This window comes from Bombina bombina, chromosome 8 (genome assembly GCF_027579735.1).
Source record: "Bombina bombina isolate aBomBom1 chromosome 8, aBomBom1.pri, whole genome shotgun sequence".
In the NCBI taxonomy this organism is placed as follows: Eukaryota; Metazoa; Chordata; class Amphibia; order Anura; family Bombinatoridae; genus Bombina; species Bombina bombina.
Window position 1 is genome coordinate 108246509 of NC_069506.1, and position 15047 is coordinate 108261555.

Here is a 15047-nt window from a genome sequence, read left to right on the forward strand (position 1 = left end):
TGTTCTATGGCCGGTATATTGATGATCTCCTGTTCATCTTTAAAGGGACTGAGGATAATATCTGTAACTTTGTCACACATCTGAACAATAACAACTTTGGGATCTCTTTCACATACAACATCCAAAAGGAACAAATTGAATTTCTCGATTTAGTACTTGGTAGATCTCCAAATGGACAAGTATCATCAAAAACCTTTTTCAAGAAAGTGGACTGTAACAGTTTTCTCCACTTTGAGAGCAACCATTATCAACAATGGAAAATGAATGTCCCTTACGGGCAATTTAGACGTATCAGGAGGAATTGTTCATCTATTGATGATTATGATACACAAGCCAGCATTATTGGCGAGAGATTTCTTGAAAAAGGCTATCCTCCAGACCTGATATCCAGGGAGATGGATAGGGTTAGGAAAGAAGATAGGTCGAGTTATTTCATTAATAAAGCTAAAAACCAAACTGTCTTTAAGGATACTAACCCCCCTCTCTTCATTACTAGATATAATTCTCACCATCTTGAAGTTAACAAAATACTCAAGAAACACTGGTCTATCCTTACCAATGATCCTACCCTTAAGCAAATTTTGGGTGATAAACCCAAGGTAGTGTATAGGAGGGCCCCAACTTTAAAAACAGCTCTAGCCCCGAGTAAAATTGTCAGGGACAAATCCACCAACAATAATTTATTCCCAGGTATTCCATGGGACACTAATAAACAGAAGCATATGGTCTCCAAATGTTTTAGAAAACGTTGTGGTATGTGCTCTTTCATATCACACAGAGTATCATCTTTCACATCTTTTGTTACAGGAGAATCATTTGTGATCCAGAATCGTATGACATGTGAAACATCTTTTGTAATATATTTGCTTAGCTGCAAATGTGGGGTACAATACGTAGGTCGCACTTGCCGTAGGGTCAAAAAAAGATGGGGTGAACACTCCTACAATATAAAAAAATTATCTAAATCGCACAGTGTCTCAAGACACTGTCTGAATCTCCACAAGACACACAAAGACCCTATGAGGATCACACCCATAGAGATGATATCTAGATCTAATAAGGATGCCTTAATAACTCTTAGGAGAAGAGAATCCTTTTGGATCAAAAAATTAGTCACATTACAGCCTTATGGCTTGAACGAAAATTTAGACATGGCTTCTTTTTGATCCGACTTACTGCCAGAACACTCACTTCAAGAGCATAACTAATAAGATTTTGTGACTGAGAATGAATAGGGAATACTCCCTTTTCTGTTTTACTACTAGGGAATAGATTTGCCTCTGCCTAACCCCAATTGGCACAAGAAGAGCCCCTCTTTTTTACTCCTTCCAGTTTTTTATTCCTTCCAGTTTTTTCTTTAGGGTGATTTGTCACTACTATGGACCATATAGGGTCCCATATCAATTATGCTCCAACAATGGTTAGTTAGTCCAGGCACTATTTTCCCGGGTTGTGTAATTCTTTATATTTAACTTTTAAGACAGTGCTGATGCATGGTATGGGAAAGCAGACTTACTGTGCCAATCTCCCGCAACTAGAAGACTGTATCCTCACACTAGTGAGATGATTAGTGTTCCAATCTATCACTAGTTATCATAAATAACACCGCCTGTTATCACATTGTATGAATATACATTTGGACCAATAAGGCCATGGGATAAGTAATACAATCTTTGTACCTGAACCCCATAGCCCTAGCCCTGTAGCCAGGGCTCTGTTCTGGCTGGAGAGAGTCCTTCTATTTATATTTTTATTTTTTGGTTAGAGAGAGCTCTTCCATTTCTTACCACATCTCTTATATCATATTATATTCTATATATTATGTCAATTGCACACCACATAAAGATTATCACTACCAGAAGTGCCCGGTCATATTGGGCCATTTACTTACACTTGAGCACAGCACATAATATTCTCCCTAAGTAGCAATCACTACCATTCACACACCACTTACAGCACATCACATGCCACCACTAACACATGTATTTACAACATGCATCAGGTCTAACCTCACATTTTATTTAGCTTAGCACACATTTACACCACATATTTCACCCTCTACCACTACGTTGGTAGATCGCCACAGCACAACTGCACATCACTTTATTCACATTATCACACTTTATTTCACATTATTCCACATTATTCACTCTAAACTCTTATTGCATCATGGTCCACACAATATGATATTTAATCACTAATATATGATCACCAAGTATTAACATTATCACATAATTACACTTTATATATTGCTCTGAATTGAGCACTTACAAGATGCTTATCACAGTTGTTTAGTCTGTGTTATAGAGCTGCAGCTAGCGCTCTGTTTGAGAGTGCAGGCATCCCAGGCGCACATTGGATATAGTGGCCCCTGCAAAGTAGATAGGATTTCCTAAGGTTATTAGAGCTGACGGTCACGGTGGGAGTGTGGGCTGACCTCATCACACGCAAGACTGAGGCTGTGCGTATAGCACATGTTGTGCTGACGCTGTTAGGTTAGCCCACCCCATCCACAAACACCTTCACAACCATTGGTTTAAGTTCTCATGTTCCGGGAATAGTCCACACCCATCTACACATACCAATGAAGTCATTGGTGCTAGATTCTACTCCATACAATTAGTTGACACCCATACGTCGAGCCAATACTGTTCACAGCAGTTAAACCCGGACAAATAACTAACACTCACTGAAACAGTGACAAAACAGACTGATCTATGAGGATCGCACACTAAATAGCCTCATACTTAGTGGGGGCAATATATACAGGTCTCAGCAAACAAACTTAGCTATTGTGCAGTCGACATCAGGAAGATTTGGGTCTGTATAAATAATTTGATATCTAGTCTGACAGCATTGTTTTCTCCTGCTCTGATCGTATGACTAAGTTGTTCATGGTTTTTACATTTTATCAGAATATGGTAAGGCTGACATTGTAAGCTGTATATAAATGTATAAAGTACGATGTATGGGAAACATATCATTATATTATCAGTTGGTTCAAGCATACTTTTTTTTAAAAAAATATACAATTCCATAGGAAATGGGAGCCCTGTTTTTAACAGTGTTATGTTTATGTTTATCATCACCAATCCACAATGATGATTTTATTATAATTATATGTACACAGATGATGATTTTAGTTATTAGTATGGTCTGCTGAAGTTTTGGTATTTGCACTGAACTATGTTAGAGCTCCAGGTTGCCATACCAACCCAGCAGCAGACAGGTGCTAACACTTAATGACCATTAAGGTTTGAACAATCCGATTGGTTAATCAATAGGTATAGGTTTGTATAAAGCAAGTGTAATCTGAATGTGTTTTAATAATGTTTTAGCCTGAGGAAACAGCTTGTTTTAGCTGAGAAACGCGTCGCTTTTTAATAAAGATTTTTACAGAAATACACTTGCTTTTTGGACACCTTTTATATCATTTGCATGCTGCTAACTCTCTGGCACCTGAGAGTTATCCTGTTCTCATCTGGAGGGATCAGTCTACTGGGCGACTGTTTGGTTCCAGTTTGCAGTATATGCACCTGCTGGTGCTTTGAATCTTGTAAGTAAGATTGCTCAGTTTACCACTCACTTGTCTAAACGTTACTGGGCTATGGTTTGCATTTTTTGTGTTCATTCAGGAACCTGTTAATCACCACTACCAAGGACCACAATTTGACCCATGAAGTATACCAGTGAGCTGGACCACTGAGAGGCTCCAGACTGCTTCATAAGCACCAATGGGTGCGCCTCCTTTGTGAGTATCTAATCGCTATCTTGTGGATTTTAGTTTCTATTATCTGGCTATACTAGGCCATGTTTGGCGCCTCTGTGTTTTATCTTGTTTCAGTTATCCATCTATCAGGAAGACCATCCTAAGACTGAGAGCTGCCTACCGTGTCTTGGATCCATTTTTTGATTGGGACTGTATCAATATTACTCACTTGGACTTTATGTTGGTACATCCTATAATTTATGTATAAGCATATTTGTATATTCTACAAGTAACAATTTAGGTTTTTGTTATTGCTTCAGCATTTGTTTAGTTGATACGCCTTAGGAGGCGCCCCCTAAGGGTAGTAATACACACTGGTGTATTACACCCTCACTTTCCCTTTTACTAAAGATTTTCGCCAAACATCTAACCTGTTTGTTGCTTACTCTGGACAGAGGAGAGGTCAGAAGGCCTCTGCAACCTCTCTTTCTTTTTGGCTTCGGAGTATAATCCGTTTAGCCTATGAGACTGCTGGACAGCAGCCTCCTGAAAGGATTACAGCTCATTCTACTAGAGCTGTGGCTTCCACCTGGGCCTTTAAAAATGAGGCCTCTGTTGAACAGATTTGCAAGGCTGCAACTTGGTCTTCCCTTCATACTTTTTCCAAATTTTACAAATTTGATACTTTTGCTTCTTCTGAGGCTGTTTTTGGGAGAAAGGTTCTACAGGCAGTGGTTCCTTCCGTTTAAGTTCCTGCCTTGTCCCTCCCATCATCCGTGTACTTTAGCTTTGGTATTTGTATCCCACAAGTAATGGATGATCCGTGGACTGGATACACTTAACAAGAGAAAACATAAAATGCTTACCTGATAAATTTATTTCTCTTGTAGTGTATCCAGTCCACGGCCTGCCCTGTCCTTTTCAGGCAGGTCTAAATTTTAATTAAACTACAGTCACCACTGCACCCTATGGTTTCTCCTTTCTCGGCTTGTTTCGGTCGAATGACTGGATATGGCAGTGAGGGGAGGAGCTATATAGCAGCTCTGCTGTGGGTGATCCTCTTGCAACTTCCTGTTGGGAAGGAGAATATCCCACAAGTAATGGATGATCCGTGGACTGGATACACTACAAGAGAAATAAATTTATCAGGTAAGCATAAATTATGTTTTTACCTATGTTTGATTAAGAGCCAATTTTTAGAGTGCTTTTTTATACTATACAGCGTATATATATATATATATATATATATATATATATATATATATATATATATATATATATATATATATATATATATATGTATATATTTGTTATTAGGAGATTGCTGATATTCTATAGATTCTGTATAATTTATTTGCATACAGTGTATGGATAGTTGAGTCATCCTCTTATATATAACATTATCTACCTTTAGCCTACATGTTATATGGGCGCCACTCTCTATACTTTAATTGAAGATAGTTTCAAATGCTTTGTATGTTTTGTATGTTTATTAGGTACTAGGTCATTCTCACATATCTTATTATTTTACTATGTTCTTCCAGTGGTCTCAGCCTTACTGAATCTAACTACCACCATGACCATGAACACGGAAAAGAATAAAATGTCTGCAGTCTTGAATCATATCCTGGAGATTCTCTTCCTGCTGACTGGAGAGGTGAGAGATGCTATAAAATGTCTGTACAATGCTGGGGTTGTACATACCCTATCCGTACTAATGTGAATGAGCTGCCTATAAAGCAGGTATGTGGCCCCAATCTCTTGTCTTGATGATTATGCATGGAGCATACCTATTAATTAAAGGGCCTTAAAGGGACAGTCTACAATAGAATTGTTATTGTTTTAAAAGATAGATAATTCCTTTATTACCCATTCCCCAGTTTTGCATAACCAACACAGTTATATTAATATACTTTTTACCTCTGTGATTACTTTGTATCTAGGAACCTTCTTCCAGCCCCCTGATCACATGACTGTGACTGTTACTTATCTATTGTCTTAAATTTAGCATTGTATTGTGCTAGATCTTAAATAACTCCCTGTGCCTGAACACAGTGTTATCTATATGGCCCACGTGTACTTTCTGTCTCTTTGTGTTGTAAAGAGATTTAAAAAGCATGTGATAAGAGGCAGCCCTCAAAGGCTTAGAAATTAGCATATGAGCCTACCTATGTTTAGTTTAAACTAAGAATACCAAGAGAAAAAAGCAAATTTGATGATAAAAGTACATTGGTAAGTTGATTAAAATTACATGTCCTATCTGAATAATGAAAGTTTAATTTTTGACTAGACTGTCCCTTTAATAGTTGATAAATTACATGCTCTAATTTGTTAGCTTGCAATTTTCAAGAGACAATAAAGTCAAAATTAAACTTAAATAGTTTGGATAGAGCATAACATTTTAAACAACCGTCCAATTTGCCTCTGTTATCAATTCTGTTTAGTTCTCTTGGTATCCTTTGTTAAAGAGTAATCCTAGGTGAGCTCAGGAGTGTGCCTGTGTCTTTAGTCATCCTGTTTATACCAATGTTAAACATAGATGACACGTGCACACTCCTGAGCTCCTATTAGCCTACCTAGCTTTACTCTTCAACAAAGGATATCAAGAAAACAAAGCAAATTTGATAATAGAAGTAAATTGGAAAGTTATTTTAAATCGCATGCTCTGTCTGAATCATCAGAAGTAAAATGTTGTCTTTAATGTTCCTTTAAGACTATCAAAATGACATGCTCTAATAAGAGTATGTTATCTTTCGATTATTATAACCCTTTTAATGCCTGTACTTCTGATAAAGGCCCAGATTACAAGTGGAGCGCTAATTTATCGTGCGCCCGTAAACTGTGGTTATTGCTACTGCAAGCTTGCCCTGACCTGCATGCATGTGCAGGTCAGGGCATTAATGGATATAATGAAAAGGCTGCATTTTTCTTTTACAATTTAGATAGAGCATACAATTTTATCAAAATTTTGATTTAATTATTTTACCTAATTTGCTTTTCTCTATTGGTATCCTTAGTTGAGATATATATATATATATATATATATATATATATATATATATATATATATATATATATATATATATATATATATATATATATATATAATCAAAATAATAGTGTGTGTGTGTATATATATATATATATATATATTTCTCCAACATTGGTGTGTCCGGTCCACGACGTCATCCATTGATTGTGGGAAATATTCTCCCCCACAGGGAAAGGCAAGGAGAGCACACAGCAAGAGCTGTCCATATAGCTCCCCCTCTGGCTCCGCCCCCCCAGTCATTCTCCTTGCCGCTCTGAACAAGTAGCATCTCCACGGGGATGGTGAGGAGTTTGTGGTGTTAGTTGTAGTTTTTTATTCTTCTATCAAGAGTTTGTTATTTTAAAATAGTGCTGGCTTGTACTATTTACTCTATAACAGAAAAGTGATGAAGATTTCTGTTTAAGAGGGCTATGATTTTAGCACAAGTAACTAAAATCCATTACTGTTACCACGCAGGACTATTGAAACAAGAGAACTTCAGTTGGGGGTAACAGCTTGCAGACTCATCTGCTTCAGGTATGACTAGTCTCCTTCTAACAACATAGGCTAATGCTAGATGACAGTCATATTTCCCCTCAGGGAAAACGGTAAGCCATTTTTCTTTCACCTCAGCAAAAAAGATAACAGGCTTCCCCTTTTTTATTTTTATGCTGGTAGACACTGTCAGGGGCCAAATCGATTGTTTTTTATTACAATATGATGGCAATTGAAATGTTTTATAAGCTCATATACACTTGGGGACGTTTTTTATTGATCTGGCTTGCTTTAGACACCTAAATCTAGTCAGGAAGGCCCCTTCACTCTAGTGTACTGAGGGAGGAGGCCTCATTTTGGCACTTCAGTTAATTTCAAGGCAGTGCATGCAGTTCCATGTGAGAGGGTCCTGTGGCTCAGAAAGTGACTCCAGAAGGCTTATTTCTGTGGATGATTGACCCCTAAGAAAGGTAAAAGCTGCAGCAATGCTGTAGCAGGGATTGTGGTGTATAAAAACGGTTAAATCCAACAATTAGCTCCGGTTTGCTTGTTTTAAGAGCTAGAGTCTCCATATTTGCTGTGCAATACTTTCTAAGCATTAAGACACTGGGGTCCAAATTTCAGAAAAATCGGATATTGCCTTCATAGTTTTTTGAACATTCAGAAATAAAGTGTGTCATTTTATTATTTAAAGAGACAGTAACATTTTTGTTTAAAATCGTTTTTATTGCATTGTTTGCCTGCCTAAATCTGTTTAACATGTCTGTGCCATCAGATAACCTATGTTCTGTGTGTGTAGAGACAAATGTGGTTCCCCCTTCGAGTGTTTGTGATAATTGTGCCATAGCGTCCAAACAAAATGAGGACAGCTCTGTTACATTTCATAATGTTGCCCAAGATGATTTATCTAATGAAGGTAGTGGGGATAGCTTTGCCCGCGCAGGCGACACCTAGCGCGCCAGTGCTTATTTCTATGCAACAATTAACAGCAGTAGTGGATAATTCTATAGCAAATCTTTTATCCAAACTGCCAGAATTTCAGAGAAAGCTTTAAATACAGATAAAAGGGATGAACAATCAGACGCTGACGATGCTTTATCTATTTTACCCTCACATCAATCGGAATTGGCTGTGAGGGAAGGGCTGTCTGAGGGTGAAATTTCAGACTCAGGAAAAATTTCTCAACAGGCAGAACCTGATATAGTAGCATTTAAGTTTAAGCTAGAACATCTCCGCGCTTTGCTAAAGGAGGTATTAGCTACTCTGGATGACTGTGATTCTATGGTAGTACCAGAGAAGTTGTGCAAATTGGACACATTTTTAGAGGTCCCAGTGCACGACGACGCTTTTCCAATGCCCAAAAGGGTAGCGAACATAGTGGAAAAGGAGTGGGAGAAGCCAGGTGTACCCTTTGCCCCACCTCCTATATTTAAGAAAATGTTTCCCATAGTAGACCCTAGAAGGGACGCATGGCAGACGGTCCCGAAGGTTGAGGGAGCTGTTTCAACACTAGCGAAGCGCACAACTATTCCTATAGAGGACAGCTGTGCTTTCAAAGATCCTATGGATAAAAAATTGGAAGGATTGCTTAAAAAGATTTTTGTTCAGCAAGGGTTCATCCTTCAACCAGCTACGTGTGTTATTACTGTCACTTCAGCGGCGTCCTTTTGGTTCGAGGAACTAGAAAGGTCGCTCCAGAAAGAGACTTCCTATGAAGAAGTCATGGACAGAATTCACGCATTAAAATTAGCTAATTCCTTTATATTGGATGCCGCCTTTCAAATAACGAAATTGACTGCGAAAAACTCAGGTTTCTCCAACATAGGTGTGTCCGGTCCACGGCGTCATCCTTACTTGTGGGATATTCTCTTCCCCAACAGGAAATGGCAAAGAGCCCAGCAAAGCTGGTCACATGATCCCTCCTAGGCTCCGCCTACCCCAGTCATTCTCTTTGCCGTTGTACAGGCAACATCTCCACGGAGATGGCTTAGAGTTTTTTAGTGTTTAACTGTAGTTTTTATTATTCAATCAAGAGTTTGTTATTTTAAAATAGTGCTGGTATGTACTATTTACTCTGAAACAGAAAAGAGATGAAGATTTCTGTTTGTATGAGGAAAATGATTTTAGCAACCGTTACTAAAATCCATGGCTGTTCCACACAGGACTGTTGAGAGGAATTAACTTCAGTTGGGGGAACAGTGAGCAGTCTCTTGCTGCTTGAGGTATGACACATTCTAACAAGACGATGTAATGCTGGAAGCTGTCATTTTCCCTATGGGATCCGGTAAGCCATGTTTATTAAGATAGTAAATAAGGGCTTCATAAGGGCTTATTAAGACTGTAGACTTTTTCTGGGCTAAATCGATTCATATATTACACATATTTAGCCTTGAGGAATCATTTAATCTGGGTATTTTGATAAGATTATATCGGCAGGCACTGTTTTAGACACCTTATTCTTTAGGGGCTTTCCCAAATCATAGGCAGAGCCTCATTTTCGCGCCGGTGTTGCGCACTTGTTTTTGAGAGGCATGACATGCAGTCGCATGTGTGAGGAGCTCTGATACATAGAAAAGACTTTCTGAAGGCGTCATTTGGTATCGTATTCCCCTTTGGGCTTGGTTGGGTCTCAGCAAAGCAGATACCAGGGACTGTAAAGGGGTTAAAGTTAAAAACGGCTCCTGTTCCGTTATTTTAAGGGTTAAAGCTTCCAAATTTGGTGTGCAATACTTTTAAGGCTTTAAGACACTGTGGTGAAATTTTGGTGAATTTTGAACAATTCCTTCATATTTTTTCGCAATTGCAGTAATAAAGTGTGTTCAGTTTAAAATTTAAAGTGACAGTAACGGTTTTATTTTAAAACGTTTTTTGTACTTTGTTATCAAGTTTATGCCTGTTTAACATGTCTGAACTACCAGATAGACTGTGTTCTGAATGTGGGGAAGCCAGAGTTCCTTCTCATTTAAATAAATGTGATTTATGTGACAATGACAATGATGCCCAAGATGATTCCTCAAGTGAGGGGAGTAAGCATGGTACTGCATCATTCCCTCCTTCGTCTACACGAGTCTTGCCCACTCAGGAGGCCCCTAGTACATCTAGCGCGCCAATACTCCTTACTATGCAACAATTAACGGCTGTAATGGATAATTCTATCAAAAACATTTTAGCCAAAATGCCCACTTATCAGCGTAAGCGCGACTGCTCTGTTTTAGATACTGAAGAGCATGACGACGCTGATGATAATGGTTCTGAAAGGCCCCTACACCAGTCTGATGGGGCCAGGGAGGTTTTGTCTGAGGGAGAAATTTCAGATTCAGGGGAAATTTCTCAACAAGCTGAACCTGATGTGATTACATTTAAATTTAAGTTGGAACATCTCCGCGCTCTGCTTAAGGAGGTATTATCCACTCTGGATGATTGTGACAATTTGGTCATCCCAGAGAAACTATGTAAAATGGACAAGTTCCTAGAGGTCCCGGGGCTCCCAGAAGCTTTTCCTATACCCAAGCGGGTGGCGGACATTGTAAATAAAGAATGGGAAAGGCCCGGTATACCTTTCGTCCCTCCCCCCATATTTAAAAAATTGTTTCCTATGGTCGACCCCAGAAAGGACTTATGGCAGACAGTCCCCAAGGTCGAGGGAGCGGTTTCCACTTTAAACAAACGCACCACTATACCCATAGAAGATAGTTGTGCTTTCAAAGATCCTATGGATAAAAAATTAGAAGGTTTACTTAAAAAAATGTTTGTTCAGCAGGGTTACCTTCTACAACCAATTTCATGCATTGTCCCTGTCGCTACAGCCGCGTGTTTCTGGTTCGATGAGCTGGTAAAGGCGGTCGATACTGATTCTCCTCCTTATGAGGAGATTATGGACAGAATCAGTGCTCTCAAATTGGCTAATTCTTTCACCCTAGACGCCACTTTGCAATTGGCTAGGTTAGCGGCTAAGAATTCTGGGTTTGCTATTGTGGCGCGCAGAGCGCTTTGGTTGAAATCTTGGTCAGCTGATGCGTCTTCCAAGAACAAACTACTTAACATTCCTTTCAAGGGGAAAACGCTGTTTGGCCCTGACTTGAAAGAGATTATTTCTGATATCACTGGGGGTAAGGGCCACGCCCTTCCTCAGGATCGGCCTTTCAAGGCCAAAAATAAACCTAATTTTCGTCCCTTTCGTAGAAACGGACCAGCCCAAAGTGCTACGTCCTCTAAGCAAGAGGGTAATACTTCTCAAGCCAAGCAAGCTTGGAGACCAATGCAAGGCTGGAACAAGGGAAAGCAGGCCAAGAAACCTGCCACTGCTACCAAGACAGCATGAAATGTTGGCCCCCGATCCGGGACCGGATCTGGTGGGGGGCAGACTCTCTCTCTTCGCTCAGGCTTGGGCAAGAGATGTTCTGGATCCTTGGGCACTAGAAATAGTCTCCCAAGGTTATCTTCTGGAATTCAAGGGGCTTCCCCCAAGGGGGAGGTTCCACAGGTCTCAGTTGTCTTCAGACCACATAAAAAGACAGGCATTCTTACATTGTGTAGAAGACCTGTTAAAAATGGGAGTGATTCATCCTGTTCCATTAGGAGAACAAGGGATGGGGTTCTACTCCAATCTGTTCATAGTTCCCAAAAAAGAGGGAACGTTCAGACCAATCTTAGATCTCAAGATCTTAAACAAGTTTCTCAAGGTTCCATCGTTCAAAATGGAAACCATTCGAACAATTCTTCCTTCCATCCAGGAAGGTCAATTCATGACCACGGTGGATTTAAAGGATGCGTATCTACATATTCCTATCCACAAGGAACATCATCGGTTCCTAAGGTTCGCATTCCTGGACAAGCATTACCAGTTCGTGGCGCTTCCTTTCGGATTAGCCACTGCTCCAAGGATTTTCACAAAGGTACTAGGGTCCCTTCTAGCGGTGCTAAGACCAAGGGGCATTGCTGTAGTACCTTACTTGGACGACATTCTGATTCAAGCGTCGTCCCTTCCTCAAGCAAAGGCTCACACGGACATCGTCCTGGCCTTTCTCAGATCTCACGGATGGAAAGTGAACGTGGAAAAGAGTTCTCTATCTCCGTCAACAAGGGTTCCCTTCTTGGGAACAATAATAGACTCCTTAGAAATGAGGATTTTTCTGACAGAGGCCAGAAAAACAAAACTTCTAGACTCTTGTCGGATACTTAATTCCGTTCCTCTTCCTTCCATAGCGCAGTGCATGGAAGTGATAGGTTTGATGGTAGCGGCAATGGACATAGTTCCTTTTGCGCGCATTCATCTAAGACCATTACAACTGTGCATGCTCAGTCAGTGGAATGGGGACTATTCAGACTTGTCTCCGAAGATACAAGTAAATCAGAGGACCAGAGACTCACTCCGTTGGTGGCTGTCCCTGGACAACCTGTCACAAGGGATGACCTTCCGCAGACCAGAGTGGGTCATTGTCACGACCGACGCCAGTCTGATGGGCTGGGGCGCGGTCTGGGGATCCCTGAAAGCTCAGGGTCTTTGGTCTCGGGAAGAATCTCTTCTACCGATAAATATTCTGGAACTGAGAGCGATATTCAATGCTCTCAAGGCTTGGCCTCAGCTAGCGAGGGCCAAGTTCATACGGTTTCAATCAGACAACATGACGACTGTTGCGTACATCAACCATCAGGGGGGAACAAGGAGTTCCCTGGCGATGGAAGAAGTGACCAAAATCATTCAATGGGCGGAGACTCACTCCTGCCACCTGTCTGCAATCCACATCCCAGGAGTGGAAAATTGGGAAGCGGATTTTCTGAGTCGTCAGACATTGCATCCGGGGGAGTGGGAACTCCATCCGGAAATCTTTGCCCAAATCACTCAACTGTGGGGCATTCCAGACATGGATCTGATGGCCTCTCGTCAGAACTTCAAAGTTCCTTGCTACGGGTCCAGATCCAGGGATCCCAAGGCGACTCTAGTAGATGCACTAGTAGCACCTTGGACCTTCAAACTAGCTTATGTATTCCCGCCGTTTCCTCTCATCCCCAGGCTGGTAGCCAGGATCAATCAGGAGAGGGCGTCGGTGATCTTGATAGCTCCTGCGTGGCCACGCAGGACTTGGTATGCAGATCTGGTGAATATGTCATCGGCTCCACCATGGAAGCTACCTTTGAGACGAGACCTTCTTGTTCAAGGTCCGTTCGAACATCCGAATCTGGTCTCACTCCAGCTGACTGCTTGGAGATTGAACGCTTGATTTTATCGAAGCGAGGGTTCTCAGATTCTGTTATTGATACTCTTGTTCAGGCCAGAAAGCCTGTAACTAGAAAAATTTACCACAAAATTTGGAAAAAATATATCTGTTGGTGTGAATCTAAAGGATTCCCTTGGGACAAGGTTAAGATTCCTAAGATTCTATCCTTCCTTCAAGAAGGATTGGAAAAAGGATTATCTGCAAGTTCCTTGAAGGGACAGATTTCTGCCTTGTCTGTGTTACTTCACAAAAAGCTGGCAGCTGTGCCAGATGTTCAAGCCTTTGTTCAGGCTCTGGTTAGAATCAAGCCTGTTTACAAACCTTTGACTCCTCCTTGGAGTCTCAACTTAGTTCTTTCAGTTCTTCAGGGGGTTCCGTTTGAACCCTTGCATTCCGTTGATATTAAGTTATTATCTTGGAAAGTTTTGTTTTTGGTTGCAATTTCTTCTGCTAGAAGAGTTTCAGAATTATCTGCTCTGCAGTGTTCTCCTCCTTATCTGGTGTTCCATGCAGATAAGGTGGTTTTACGTACTAAACCTGGTTTTCTTCCAAAAGTTGTTTCTAACAAGAACATTAACCAGGAGATTATCGTACCTTCTCTGTGTCCGAAACCAGTTTCAAAGAAGGAACGTTTGTTGCACAATTTGGATGTTGTTCGCGCTCTAAAATTCTATTTAGATGCTACAAAGGATTTTAGACAAACATCTTCCTTGTTTGTTGTTTATTCAGGTAAAAGGAGAGGTCAAAAAGCAACTTCTACCTCTCTCTCTTTTTGGATTAAAAGCATCATCAGATTGGCTTACGAGACTGCCGGACGGCAGCCTCCCGAAAGAATCACAGCTCATTCCACTAGGGCTGTGGCTTCCACATGGGCCTTCAAGAACGAGGCTTCTGTTGATCAGATATGTAGGGCAGCGACTTGGTCTTCACTGCACACTTTTACCAAATTTTACAAGTTTGATACTTTTGCTTCTTCTGAGGCTATTTTTGGGAGAAAGGTTTTGCAAGCCGTGGTGCCTTCCATCTAGGTGACCTGATTTGCTCCCTCCCATCATCCGTGTCCTAAAGCTTTGGTATTGGTTCCCACAAGTAAGGATGACGCCGTGGACCGGACACACCTATGTTGGAGAAAACAGAATTTATGTTTACCTGATAAATTACTTTCTCCAACGGTGTGTCCGGTCCACGGCCCGCCCTGGTTTTTTAATCAGGTCTGATAATTTATTTTCTTTAACTACAGTCACCACGGTATCATATGGTTTCTCCTATGCAAATATTCCTCCTTAACGTCGGTCGAATGACTGGGGTAGGCGGAGCCTAGGAGGGATCATGTGACCAGCTTTGCTGGGCTCTTTGCCATTTCCTGTTGGGGAAGAGAATATCCCACAAGTAAGGATGACGCCGTGGACCGGACACACCGTTGGAGAAAGTAATTTATCAGGTAAACATAAATTCTGTTTTTGCTATAGTAGCGCGGAGGGCGCTTTGGCTAAAATCCTGGTCTGCAGATGTGTCGTCCAAGACTAAGTTACTTAATATTCCTTTCAAGGGTAAGACCCTTTTTGGGCCGGAATTGAAGGAAATTATTTCAGAC

At 40.7% G+C, this 15047-nt stretch overlaps 1 protein-coding gene across 1 annotated transcript in view; it reads left to right on the forward strand.

Moving 5' to 3' along the window:
- Positions 1-15047, forward strand: part of LOC128638502 (histone-lysine N-methyltransferase PRDM9-like) — a 301277-nt gene that overhangs the window by 83038 nt on the left and 203192 nt on the right. Inside the window, exon 2 of the mRNA XM_053690491.1 lies at positions 5254-5366. Coding sequence (XP_053546466.1) covers positions 5286-5366 — 81 coding nt within the window. The 5' untranslated portion in view covers positions 5254-5285. The remainder of the gene's footprint in view (positions 1-5253; positions 5367-15047) is intronic.